The sequence below is a fragment of the Perca flavescens genome, chromosome 22 (genome assembly GCF_004354835.1).
Source record: "Perca flavescens isolate YP-PL-M2 chromosome 22, PFLA_1.0, whole genome shotgun sequence".
Classification (NCBI taxonomy): domain Eukaryota; kingdom Metazoa; phylum Chordata; class Actinopteri; order Perciformes; family Percidae; genus Perca; species Perca flavescens.
The window spans coordinates 8,011,956-8,026,799 of NC_041352.1; the positions used below are offsets into that span (position 1 = coordinate 8,011,956).

At 39.7% G+C, this 14,844-nt stretch overlaps 1 protein-coding gene across 1 annotated transcript in view; it reads right to left on the reverse strand.

Annotated features, from left to right (window-relative positions):
- Nucleotides 1–7,212, reverse strand: part of ahrra (aryl-hydrocarbon receptor repressor a) — a 70,556-nt gene extending 63,344 nt beyond the window's left edge. The window contains exons 1-3 of the mRNA XM_028570041.1: nucleotides 6,911–7,212; nucleotides 6,404–6,496; nucleotides 3,980–4,161 (exon numbers count right to left, since the gene is read on the reverse strand). Coding sequence (XP_028425842.1) covers nucleotides 3,980–4,161; nucleotides 6,404–6,465 — 244 coding nt within the window. The 5' untranslated portion in view covers nucleotides 6,466–6,496; nucleotides 6,911–7,212. The remainder of the gene's footprint in view (nucleotides 1–3,979; nucleotides 4,162–6,403; nucleotides 6,497–6,910) is intronic.
- Between the last annotated feature and the right edge of the window lie 7,632 nt (nucleotides 7,213–14,844).

A 14,844-nucleotide genomic window follows, 5' to 3' on the forward strand; every position in this document is an offset into this window, starting at 1 on the left:
AGCTATTCTGGGGATGTGAACCGCTGATCCTTTGGTCACAAGCTTATATGCTTTACAATTAACTTTTCTTAAAGCACTCTTTTTTCTTTTCCACTTTATCGGAGTCCCTGAGAGTGTGAGAGGGAATGAAGCTGCATACCAGCCAAGGATGTGACCAAATTACACATCAACAAAGCCCACGGAAGGAGAGCCAACATCGCTTTAGATTTATTGAGAGACATATCTTGCCAGCAACTCATATGAATGCATTAGCATGAATTACATCCACTGATATTACGCCTATAGCAGTGCAATACACTGACTTTATGTGGCCTCAAAGCCCATCTGATTCAAATAACAAGCTCTCTCTGTTATTCATATTAGTCCAGAAACAAGGAGTAAAGAGAGGAATGAAGAGAGTAATGGTCCATGTCACAGTTCCTTGATTCACATCAGTTATTTTACATGATATCATGATTGCTTTCGTGTCACTGAAATACAAAAACAGCACCCTGTCAACATCTCAGAAAAAGTACAAACTAAATAAATAGAGAATATTGGGCCCCCGGGTAGCTCAGTTGGTAGAGCGGGCGCCCACATATAGAGGTTTACTCCTCGACGCAGCGGGCCCGGGATTCGACTCCGACCTTGCGGCCCTCTGCTGCATGTCAATCCCCCCTCTTCATGTCTTCAATTGTCCTATCAATAAATGCCTAAAAATGCCCCCAAAAATAAATTAAAATAAATAATAATAATTAAAAAGAGAATATTCCGTGGAAGATCTGCCTTTGGCTACCTGATCCCTTTTGAAAGTATGGGCGTAATCTGATTCAATATTCGGAACAAAGCAAAATGCTATTTTCAAATAATGAGATAAAAATTTGTGAAACACAATCTCGCAAAAAAAAAAGACTCCATAAAACACACGTACACACACCGGAGGAGAATTAAAGGCAATCTGGCAGAAAGACAAAAGAGGAGGGATAGTTAATCCTTAGGGTAAATATTTAACAAGCTCAGCAATTATAGCGAGGGCAGAGACCTAACATGGAAGAGAAGAGAATTACAGGCTGCTGACTGTCACACACACACACACACACACACACACACACACACACACACACACACACACACACACACACACTTACTTGTTTAACCTGAATGTTCATATACACAACATAGCCTGTAGGCTATGAACTGATGATGTGGATTTTTTTTTTAAATTGTATTATCATTATTTTTATTTTTTCTGAAGGGGCCTGTGGACTTGTGGCCCATTTTTTCAACTGGAGATAACTGTGGCAGCAGCATCACTATATACTAATTATAAAGTGCAGTATATGCCCACTGAAGTCAGCTTTTAAGTTTAACTTATAATAGGCTGAGTCTGAACACCTAGAAATGGTTCTCGGCCATGGGGATTGTGAATTTAAATTTTCTTATGTCCAAATATATTTACATGTCAGGCAGCCTTGCAAAAATGTATTTTTTATCGTACACCAGTGGATATTTGCACCGTTACCGGCAGACACAACAGAATTATATTTAAAAAAATGTAAACTCAAAGTTATGAATATATAATTCTAATAATAAGTGATTTTATATATATATATATATATATATATATATATATATATATATATATATATATATATATATATATATATATATATATAGAATATAGCTATATATATGGGGGGTTTTTTTTCAGTTTGGGGGGCATGAGATAGCACATAGAGTCCTCTCAGGTCAGGTATCTTATTGTGCCGTATCACATGACAGCTGAATCTCATAAAATATATGATGAATAAGGGAAACTAGCTCAAGTGAATCTCTGTCTGACGTCGCTTTTTATTTACACACACACACACACACACATACAGACACAGGCATGCCTATGGGTATATTTGCATAAAGTACATAGGTACATACTGTTCACTGTACTCCACCCTTGAGCAGTCACGCAACAGAGACAACCAGTAGAATCTCAGTGTGCTAATCACAGCTAACTGAACTTGACAACAGTCAAGACTCAGTAGTAACTTCACACAGTCCGCCCAGTGGACAAAAAGCAGAACTGCATCTGTATGAGTAGAAATGGATTCAGTTCTTCTCTATTAAACAGTTAATAAATGAAACTTAAGACTGCAGGTTCCGTGGTTTCATTGAATGTTTTCAGTTAAAGACTCAGTGTTCAAAGAAGGAAAAAAAAGTGACGATTATGACCGTTCCAAACCACAGGAAGGATGTGGATACCGTATGTACTTGTTGCTCATGTTAGATTTATCTGGAAGAGCCCTTGCCACACTCTGTTTATATATCAGTGGAAAACTACAAAGTGACTGTGAGAGTCACGTGAGTTTGACCAAAGAGAGGGAGGGCAGAGATTGCAGATGTATACAGGACCTACCCCCTCATGTTCCACTCTGATTAATCTCATTAGTGTAGCATCAAAAGCGAGCTAAGCTGGTCACTACTGCCACTGATAACAAGGCATCCAGCAGAGGTGGAGAAAAACAAATAGAGGCTTTGGCATTAACGCATGTCCAAAAGAGTTCAGAACAGATCCCTGATGAATGCCACCTTTAAAGTTAATATTAGTGTCTAAAATCCTACTGCTACTTTGGAAGGTGAGCACAGAAGACACTGTTAGACAATGTAAAAGTAACATCACCACTCAATTACTACACACCTTTCAACACTTTTAGCAGTTTCTCACACAGACACACACACACACACACACACACACACACACTCAACCTTCTCCATTTATCCTATAGACATATGTCCTTTGCAGCTCTTGCTTGGCACTGACACTCCTTCATTGAGGCAGCAGTAGCAGTCTTTATCTCTGCATGATCCCTTATCTGGGAAAGGCCCCACTGGTAACGCTTATTAGCACCTTTACTGCAACTTTGCATGATGGTTAGCTATATGAACATTCAGGTTAAACAAGTGTGTGTGTGTGTGTGTGTGTGTGTGTGTGTGTGTGTGTGTGTGTGTGTGTGTGTGTGTGTGTGTGTGTGTGTGTGTGTGTGTGTGTGTGTGTGTGTGTTTGTGTGTGTAAAGTTGCAGCATGCAGTCCCTCTACTTTATTACAAGCATTTTCCCTGGCAAGACAGAGGGAAGATGATTATTTTTTCTTCTTTATATATATAAAAAAAAACTACCCCTTGTCTTAGAGCTGTCGCATCCAGCTGTGCCAGTAGCCTCTGAGTAGATAAGGCAGCCGCCGAGGCTGCCGGCAATGAAATACGTTATGAAGCGGCCCATGAATATTTGAAGTGAATTGTGGAGCAACACAAGGAGTAGAAGGGAGGCATTCAGTGGATGGTGGGAGGGTGGGAAAACACAAATGTGTCTCAACATACCTTTTAATTACACGTGACTTAAAGACGCAAAGGGAAAGAACAGATGCCTCATATATCTACAGTGATGCTATCACAGACAACGTGTCCATCTCTCATGAGCTTAACTCATGGAGCCTATAGGGATTCTTACCCATTCAGCACAAGGGTCTGACTAATCTAGTTTGGGGATACGGAAGATTTTTCCATCTTCTAAAAGACAATATTTTTGAAATTATATAGAATATCTTTAAAGTGATGATTTCCAAAATATTGCAAAATAGTATCCATGTTTATTTTCTACTGAAAACAGAATATTACTACTTCTGGGGCTATTACTACTATAAATACACATTACGACTGTTACTAATAATATCAATATTTATATAGCATCTTATCTTAGAATCAATTTTTTAGCGGGTCGGTTTTATAATAAATATGTATCACAGGTGGACACAACATTGACCTATATGCCAGTTTACAGCAGCAGACATCCCATTATCGACCCTGTATATCAACTCCGCAACTCCCTATTAACTCAGAGACCAAGACACACACACACACACACACACACACACACACACACACACACACTCATTATATAAATCCAATACCACCTGACACAACAAATATTGTCTTTCGACCTCCTTTACCTTGGAAGAAGCTCTTGACGCGGAGGTAGGACACTGCAAGGCGCAGCACGGACAGCTTGTCCAGCTTGGAGATGACATCGGCGGGGAACGGCAGCAGGCTGGCCAGCCGGTCCAGCTCAGCATTCAGCCTGTCTCTGTGCCGCTTGGACGGGTTGGTTTTCTCATTGGCAGCAGACGGCTTCCTGATGATGAGACGGACAGCGGGGAGCGATGGGGTTAAATGGGTATCAGGACATGTGTGTGTGGATGGACTTGTTTCAATCAGAAGTCAGGCATTAAGCTGTAAAATAAGAATGGGTTGAGCCAATTGGTCCCCACTAAATCATGTGTTTTAGTTGGGACGTATTTGACTCCACTGAGAACCTCTTCAACAGGCAGTAAATGATCAGCAGCACACAGAAAAGGACTTAAATCTCATCCACACTATATGAACAACGTTTTTTTTTTTTTAAAGCTGACATGCTTGCATCCCATTTGATGGTCTAAAACTACTCAAATCATCTTATAATTATTAGTGATATACTCACTACTACATTCTAAACTCTGGATAAGATCCTGTATTTAATGTATATCACCACAAAAAACTTTCAAACACTCATATCAAGTCAGTCCCTTGGGAAAAAGTAGAGCAATGGCTGACTCACGAGATTGTTTGTTGTGTGACTATTTGATTTTTTTGATCAATGGGAAGAAAACTGTTAAAGGAAACATAGGTATGAATTTATTATCTAGAACTAGTTTCTAAACAGATACCTAAGTATAAGTTACTCCTTATAATGACATCAATCGTGTTTTGTCTGACTCTGGTTAAGTATGGCAAGCAGTGCCCCATGCCAACCCGAGCAAAGACATACGGCCAAATAAATCTCACTCTGCACAAGTCTCTCTTTCTTTAAACTGTATTTCCTTCTGCCTCAGCCTTCCGCTGTACACAATGCAACACCCAGATTTGTGTTTCCTCCAATGACGAGTCGGTTTATTTGGCAGTAAGATTCTTCACAAGACAAAACAAATGAGTTTAATTTAAGTTTGGTTTCCCTCCCTGCAGACTATTGTTCCATGCTGACATAAATCTTGCAGGTTTACATTAAAGTAATAGATCTGTATTTACCTAAATCCACGTTGGCTGCTCTTCTTAGCAACTCCCGATATTAAAGGAATAAAAATTGCACTATCCTCCTCAGTGCCGCACAGCATGTAAAATGCTCCTTAGGCACAGTTATTTGTGTATTTTAGTATAGGGGTATCACGGCATTACCAGTTAAACATGATCCGCATATGTAATGGTCAGCTCCAATTTCCACAACTGAGAGTTTCTGATCATCTCTACAGACACAAAATACTTTTACATGAATGCTTGGACTCATATTCACATACTCTCCACACAAGTTACTATTGGAAAATTTACAAAGAAAACCATCCGAATGTCGGGGTTTTATCGGATTATTCAGATAATATAAAGTTAACTTCACTTGTGCTTTCAACAGTATTTATAAGGAACTAAAGGTGCCAAAATAGCATCATTATTTCAATATTAAACAAAGATAACAAATGGATAACTGTATAGGCACTGAATTATAATCCAAAATCCTAAAATATCTAGTGGCATAACTAGCAGCCTAGAATTTTCAAAAGTATATTTCTGTCGAGTGCACAGGCAGTATTGATTTGATGTGGCAAAGACTTCCTTTCAGATGAGCAGCGAAGGCAGTGCAAAACATGAAAACTTTATAAATGCCACAGGCCTTGTTAAATTACCACTTCCCTCTTCAACATCTTATATAACCATACCATTCACTATTCATGACATCAGCTGACAAGATGGCCCAAAAAACAACTGTCCTCTACATCGAAAACTATGGTCATCTAAAACACTGTCATCCAAACACACACACACACACACACACACACACACACACACACACACACACACACACACACACACACACACACACCTGCGGGTAAAGACATGTACATGCAAAGTTTAAAACATATACTCTATGCTCAATGTTATTCCACTGACAATATTTAGGGATCAAGAGAGATGCAATTACTTATACACACTTCTAATATCAGGCTATAATGAGTAGTAAGAGGCTTATAATAAAATAACCACGTTATAATGAGTGCTATTATAGTATGTTTGCAATAACAATGCTAGACTGCTTATGTGATTGTAACATGTTATGTGCTACAATCGTACTAAAACTGGCAGCCAGTGCCAACTAAAGCTTATGCTGTTATAGTCACACCTCATGGTGTTGTGGCTCTGTTACTTCCTGTGATTGATTGTAATTTTAGCTACTTTTTTAATACCAATGATCATAAGGTTGAGCGTGAAGTCCCCTTTGCATGTTAGCAGGGTAGCAAAATGTGTAAGCATTAATTCAACAAAATGTCACATGTTCAACAGCGCTCCTTAACTGTTTTTGGACGGGCTTCCTCCTCTTTCTGCCCGCATACATGCAGTCTCCCGGAGGGATCATGATTTCGCGCTCTGTGGAGGTAACAGGTGCGCTGCAGGATGAGATAGAGAGGACGTTAACTTCAATATGGCTGGAGAAAGAAACTTAACACATGCAAGACGGTGAGCATTCAGACTGGTTGTTGCACATTATGTCATTTAAAGTCATCCCTTGAGGAGAAATGCCTGTGAATCCCTCAAATGAAAGCAAAAATATTTCTAATTGAGCTCCAAATTAATTAGCAACGCATTAAGCAAGCGCTGTGGCATATAGGCTGTGAAAGCTTGATAGCCCACTTTGTCAACATTTACAAAACACAAAGGTGCAACTTATCTAATCAATAGTTAAAAAAACCGGAGAAGACATGCAGGCTCCCTAAAAATAAACAACGCATATAATGGTTTTAAGACAACAACAAAAAAATAAAAGAAATCACGAAACAACGTCAAAGAATAAAAGCACTGACCCAAAATCCCTGGGGGTATCAGTTAATTCCAGTATAGTGATGGCTGTGGAGACACATTCACTTAAAGTGCAGAAAAGTGATGCGTCTCTCTGGGTGCACCGGCTCGGTAATGCCAAATGATCCAAAGTGAAATCAAATAAATCGTAGAGGTCCTGTGTGAGCTCCGATCTGATGTTTTCATCAGCTTTGCACTGCTCGGGGCAGATGTTGGCTGATGCTTTATACCCAATTGAGTCGCCTTCACTTCCTCGCGTTTCAGGTGGCGGATTCCTCTGAATGACATGTCGAGCCCTTCGCACGCAACTCTCTGCCTCACAAACAGAGCGCAAGCGCACACACAGACACACACACACACACACACACACACACACACACACACACACACACACACACACACACACACACACACACACACACACACACACACACTATGCCGCTTTCACTGTCTGCTTATGTGAAGCTTTCAATTAATATAGATTACATATTTAGCGTATATGTGGCAATTGCTTTAGTACGCTACTCTAATAACAAAAACTGCACGACATTTTGTTCTCACTGTGGCCATTTTTCATTTTTGCATTCTTTGGTACTAGGCAACATTAAGACGTGTCTATCTTACAACCATTGTCTCTTTATTATGTGGTTACAGCCTTTGTTTGGCTCACTAAAATGCATTTTAAAATAAAAGGCCACCGACCATACCATATTGTTGCCTTTTAGTGTGCTACCTGGATTAAATCATGTCTATTTTCGATTTAAATACGTGTTAGTGCGTGTCCAGTTTGTATATTTACGAGGAGTACCTGAAAGTAGCAACAGCCCAACCCGTCCCGAGCCGGCAGCCGCGCGCAGCGCAGCGCACACACACACACACACACACACACGCGCGCGCGCGCGCGCATTCTGTGAACAGCGCGAGGGGAGGGATCACACGCGAAGGGCAGCAGAAGCACAAATCTCCAGATTCACACCGAGGCTATCCGCGGTCGACAGCACTCGCGGACCGGAGGGTTTTTCTACAGCGGCGGCCCCTTAAAGATAAACACACATTTAACAACGAACGCTGCTGTACTTGAATGTAATACCGCGCTGGACGGGACCGGGCTTCTTTGAACGCATGCTGAATTCAGTGGATGTAGCTTTCAGAATCAAGTTGGGTCTCTGGGACAGATTTGGCAGCAGCGTCAAGCTCGTTACAGATGCCGGGTTTACAACAAATTAGATTATGTCTTCAAAACAAAAGCATTACTGTCACGGATCTAACAGCCTACCCAATGTAGCGGGCCGGGTTCATCTGTAGAGTCTCTGGAGTAAAACTGTGACACCACTGTGAGTGTGACTTGGTCAAATCAAAGTCGTAGTAGTCATCCTATTCCTTTACCCCAATGCTAAGATGATTCTAAACTGAAGATATATGAAATTGTAAAATAAAGAATGCATGTCATGTCAAACCAGGTATATTTAAAATATGTTTCATAGATAATAATAATAATATTTTTTTTTCCCCAAATGAATAATCATCACAAATGCTTTTCAGTATAGGCTACCTTTAGTTTTGTAAAAGTATGAATTGTATTCTTTGACTTTTAATTGTTCCTTTTGTTTTTATGGTTGCTTGTTAAACTCTAATGAATGACGTATGCCATTCAAATATGCTGTGTCTCGTCACTGAAAGAACAGGAATGGTGTGAGAATATATCATATGCACAGGATGTAGTTTGTATGACAGTCTACTGTACTGCGCCCTAGTGTTCAAATACATGCACTACAAGCAGTCAAGTCAAGTACACCACTTGAGCACACATTGCTTATTGTGTATTTATGTGGAGTAAATCATGCAAGCTTATGACTAAGATACACTTTCCATCTTTAAATAGGTATGACATGTAGAGCAGAAAGCCCTTGGTGATGTTGTGCCACATATGATCACACTTACAACTATAGGAATAGGAAAATACCCTTAAGGGCGGTGGTGGTAATGATGGGGATGATTGTTTATGAATGAATGTACATTTCTTTATTTGCTGGTTGCATTGTCTGATTGCCCAACAAAATGAATACATATTAAATGACATAACAAAGGCAAATACATTGTGGCTGTTATACTTTCTCTTTAGAATAGAGCAAATTGAAACAAATTAAAACAATAGAGTAACATATACTTATATAATAATATAATATAATAATACTACGTACAATAACATCTAGAAGGGCTGCTATAGAAAATGGTCAACTGTATGGTAAATTTCTCATAATTACAGGTATTCATTTAACTTACATTAAATCCAGTTCTGAACATGTTCAGCATTGCAGTTTTACCTACTGCATTAAGCACATTTTTAAAGTTGATCTTATCTTAACCCTGTGAAAACCAAGCCACTTCTGAGCATTTTTTGCTCCTGTCACATGATCCTCACTGGGGGCTCATTTTTCCCTCTATCTGCAAGTCTGCGAATCTCAAAGTAACAAGCACAACCACAGCCAGAAGCAGGAATAGCTCCTACATTTCTTTTGAGCAGTATAACACAGTTATAATGGCATGAAATATAAAAACAAAGGAAAAACGTCAGTTACATTTATTTGATCATTTATTTTTAAGCAAATGCAAAAGCCTGGATGATTAAAAAAATGTTTTTCCTTAATTTTATCGATCACATACTGCACATATCTGTAACACTGAAATAGCCTACTTATAAGATAAGAAGCCTTTTTTGTCATTATATTACAATGAATACAACACAATTGTGAATGCCCCTCCCAGCAGTGCTTAAAAGAAACCATATTGCACACATCGGTATATAACATAAAAACAACAATTCATCATATACAGTACCAGTCAGAAGTTTGGACACAATTTCTCATTCATTTGAAAGGGAGGACATTTGTTGTGACAGGGGGAGCTGGGGATCTGAAGAGGTCCTAATGTCCTGTTAGCACTATCAGTGACAGCCATTAAAGCTACAGGGAGCTTTAGTATCAATGCAAATCCACTGGCAGCACTATCCAAGCTGCCTTCCCGATTAGCCTATAGGCTTAAAGCTCTGCTAACGCTGCTGGGAGGGACCTTTGCACGCAAGCCTGTGTGTGCGCGTGAGTGCATGTCTGCGTCCACCGCGTCTATGTGTGCTGGCAGCAGGTGTGTGTGCATGTGTGGTTTAACACACATTTTAGAATAATGACCACAGAGCCAAATAGGACTTACTGGAAGCCAGCTGCCATCTGCAATAGTGTCTTTCATTGATTAAGATGTCTGTGTTAGCGTCAGCATGGGATTTCATGGGACGTGCTGAGCTGTGAAATGACAAGTCTGATTCTAATGGACATTCATAATTGATAGGATGGTCGATATCGGAAGGACAACTTCAAACATAACTAACAGAAAGTACAGCTAACCATTTTTACATGCACACAAATACATGGATGTACGTCAGCAACCTTGTTATCAGTGGGGGAATGTAACTAAGTACATTTACTCAAGTACTGTACTTAAGTACAAATTTGAGGTGCTTGTACTTTACTTGAGTTTTTTTTTTTCATTCCACTTTTTACTTATCCACCACTACATTTCAGAGCGAAATATTGTACTTTTACTCCATTAATCTGACAGCTGTAGTTACTAATATAGTTACTTTACAAATTAAGGTTGTTGCACACAAAATGCACGTAGCTTAAAAAATTGCTGTTTTATTATAAATTAAACTACCCAACATTATAACGGCCTAAAAGTCCAGCTGAAATGATTAGACCATTAAACACTTGGTTGATTGACAGAACTGTTTGGATCGTTTCCAGGTTCTAAAATGTGAGGATTTTTCTGCATTGAGTAATTTTACTTTTAATACTATTTATTTTGTCATTTTAGGCCTTTATTTATATAGGACAGCTTAAGACACGAAAGGGGAGAGATAGGGGGGAATGACATGCAGCAAAGGGCCGCTGAGTCGAAGAGTTAACCTCTATATATGTGCGCGCCCTCTACCAGGTGAGCTCCCCAGGCGCCCACTTTTAATACTTTAAGTACATTTTTCGGATGATACTAACATACTTTTAGTTAAAGTAACATTTCAATTTGTATAAATGCAGGACAGGGTATTTTTTACAGTGTGGTATTAGTACTTTTATTTAAGTAAAGGATCTGAATACTTTACTCACCACTGTTTGTCAAAAAAACATCTAGAGGAAATATGATGGAATTTAAGTTGTTGGTCAAATTATTTTATTTTTTGCCCATTTCTAACAATGGGGTGGACCCAACGGAGGTGATGACCTCACCCACAGATGATTCCAAAGTCAGAAAGCAGGAGGAGAGCTTACAGTCCGGTAAACACTGCTGCAAAGCAGGAATGCTGTTGTCAGGATTTGTGGAGCCAGAGTGTAATCCATGACAGCAGAAAATAGTTAATGGACATGAAGCAGCTCAAGAGGCCCTGTTAGGTCAAACAGGACACATGTTCTGACCCTTCTATTGCACACACACACACACACACACACACTCCATCATACCAAAAAAACTGTTTGAATCTACTTACTTTCACAAATGCTGGAACCCACTGACCCTAACGTGTTTAATACCACATTTGGACAGATTGTCTTTTTTGGGGACAATGAGTAGATCCGTTTTGATCGGACAAGACTATGAAACTGAAATCCAGGATGCAATGAGACAATAAAGTTGAAAGACACAGAGTGGAACTATTACAGAATGTAGAAATGCACGACTTATCGTCTTGGGAAGTATCTCAAGTGTGAGTATAGATCTCATGAATGATTCAGGAATACACAATTGTAAAAACAATTGGAGACACAGAACAGCTCATAACGAAACATTGAAAAGAATTTCAACATTGTTAGGAATTCAAACGTGTGCACCTATCTTCAAGGAAATGGTAATGTGCCAGAGTAAAAAAAAAAACGAGAAGCCAAATGTGACACACCATTGTGTGTGTACACTCGTGGAAGCAAATCAAGTAGCAAAGGAACCGTGACACTTTAAAATACAATTGCTCAGACTGAATTCCACTGTATGATAGGTGACTCTTCTATACTAATATTGACAATAACTTTTATTTACGGACACTCATTTACACTTTACATTTTACATTTACACTCTGGATGATGTGGAATGAGGTGTGACTTAAAAAATACATGAGCTAAGATGCGTCAAGCGGGTAACTGGATGGTCATCAAATCAATATTCCATAGATTTGTTCTGATCATATTAGTAGTTTTTCATCCCATTCTATCTTACAGTGACATCACAGACGGTGCAGTCGTTTTGAGCAAATAGGGGTTACATTTTAAACTCGGGCTTTCCTGTCACATGTTAGTCCCTGAATCAACAGCTGTGTCAATCGGTTTAAGAGAGAAGGGATAATCTTTTGTTGACATTTGGATTTGGATTTTTCCAAAGGTCATTTTATGGTCAGACGAAGGTTCAGATGGTAGGTTGTCTTTCTTCTGTGCTCTCTATAGTCACTCGGCTTCATCCTGTTTCTGTGGTTCTGTTTCTATCAGTGTGAGGTACACCGAAAAAGAGAGGGGGACAAAGGGACGGTGAAAGGGCCACGGCATTGCGTAACACCCGGGATGCTGGGAAATCCTCGGAGCAAATGAGTCACTTTTGCGAGGATGAATGCTGACAGTGGAATGTAAAATCAGGCAGCCACCTTTGTTTGTTTGGACGCACAATATGCAAGGCTATGTGCACGCTGGTTATTGGATGTACTTTAGCTTTAATGAACAATGTTTAAAATGTGAACAGTTTGATGGATGTGTTAAAAGTGTTTAAAGTGAAAGCTCCTGAGGGTTCAATCCTGCAAAAAAATCCCTGTTACCCACTAAATCACAGAGTCTGAGAGGCCGAGCATCATGGGACACACACACACACACACACACGCTGTAGTAAAGCCATTGCCCTAGGTGATGCACATCTAAAAAACCGCATTGGCTTGTACAGCCAGAGGCCAATGGCCACAGAAGGAATTTCATGGTAATGGCACCTGAGCTTTTGGGGAAGACTACCGAACGCTGGGAAAATCCTCTATATCTGGCAACTTAGGCAAAATACCATCACAATTCATTAGGTGTAGTACTTAAAAGGGGCTGTACTCATATAGTTAAGATATAGTTAAGATATAGTGGAGGAAGGGCCACCTGAGCAGAGGATGAAGTCACACTCCCTCTGTGTGTGTTGTAACCCGAGCTCCTTTGGTCTTTGTTTTGATAGCCGGTTAGTTGGTGTGAATTATCGCAGGTATTTCACGTACCGGGGAATGGTGTGTGAGAGCCGTGTGGAGGCAAGCCGAGCCCCCTGTTGTTTTTTCAGTATTTCGAAGTACGGCCCCTTCAATTGTAAAATTTAGATTTTCTTTTAACAGGTGACATACATTGGGGGAGAGTTTACTTGTTTCCAAGGAAAATCGATCATGGGAGTCAATTTCCATAATCAACCTTGTACTAGGATTATGTCACTTGCTCCAATACTATATAAACAGATGGAATGGCTTTTACATTGGCAGATGTTTAGCTGACCTTAGGCAAAGGATCTTAAGCAACATGCTTTTCAAGGTTTTGCAGCACATTTGGGGATTTTGTCAAATATCCCTTAACCTTTGACAGTGCAGACATTATTGACAATATGATACATTTTCTAATGATGATTACGTTAAGTAACTGCTCCTTAGTATACATGTCCTATAAACCACCTAGGTTTAGTTTTGACTCAGGCTGTCCTACAGTATTTACTGCTATAGGGAAGCACAGGGAATGAAGATCGGAAAACTGGCACTTAGTGAAAATGTATCTCTTGTGGGGATCTTAACCTAGGCTTTAACTCAGACAGACTCGGGTTCTTTTAGTTTTACCACAGACAGGAGACCACTTTCAGCCCCTAAGGGGTTTAAGGCTTGGCTAAGGCTGTCATAGGGATCTTACCAGGAGCAGGGGTAGTTAAAAAATAATTTATTCATTAAAGAAATCGTCTTTCTGAGTCAGTATCTACATCGCTGATTTTATGACCTCTATAATGCACCCATGATCTATGTCCGTTGTTCTTCACTACTGCATGACTACTGTATTGACAGTCACATACACTATTATTACATGTTATTCAATCCAATCAAAACCGTATGTGAATGAAATCAATTGGGAGGAAATTGAATGAGTCACTCCGTTTGCTGCCCGCATGCCACAGCGATGTTAATATATTCCAAATGTATTTTTTATTTTTTTTTACAGCTCACACATGACTGTACATCTGAACACTCGATCTGCCACAGACCTGGAGAGAAAAGCTTTCCTACACTGAGTGATGCTTTTCATTAAACTCTACAGGAACCCTGTCGCCTGCTTGTCGGGCCAGTCTATATCCAGGTCATCAGTAATGATTTCAACAACGCCAGTGTGATGCTATTCGGTCATGTTTGAGGATTGCCTGTGTTTCTAAACTTTGGTGAAAGTGGTTGGAAGCACTCAACCAATACATTTCTCAGCTGATCTTGATCACATGGTGACAGTAGCTTCAAAATACAAAAAAAAACACACTACAGCCAACATGGACAATGGACTTATTCAAAGCAGAGTAGTTGTATATGTCTTAAACATGTCTGGAGGGGATCTTTAACTTCAGCTGTAGGAAACTTTCTTTTGAGCTCGTAGACAGCTACTTACAAAATAAACGGCTACACCTGTGGGGTTTTTAAAGCAAGCCTAAAAGTGGAAATTACGGCATAATGGTAAAAGCTAAAACGTAATGTTACAGTAGCATGAGCAGAAAAGAGACTAAGTAATGTCAGTTACAGTGGTATACATCTAAAGTTTGCATTAGCTAACATTAGCCACCATAAACTACTGCTCATACCGGACCAGGTAAGGCTAAAGACACAAATCCCACACGTTTCCTCAAATGAGTGAGGTTGAGTTTAATTGCTGATGAA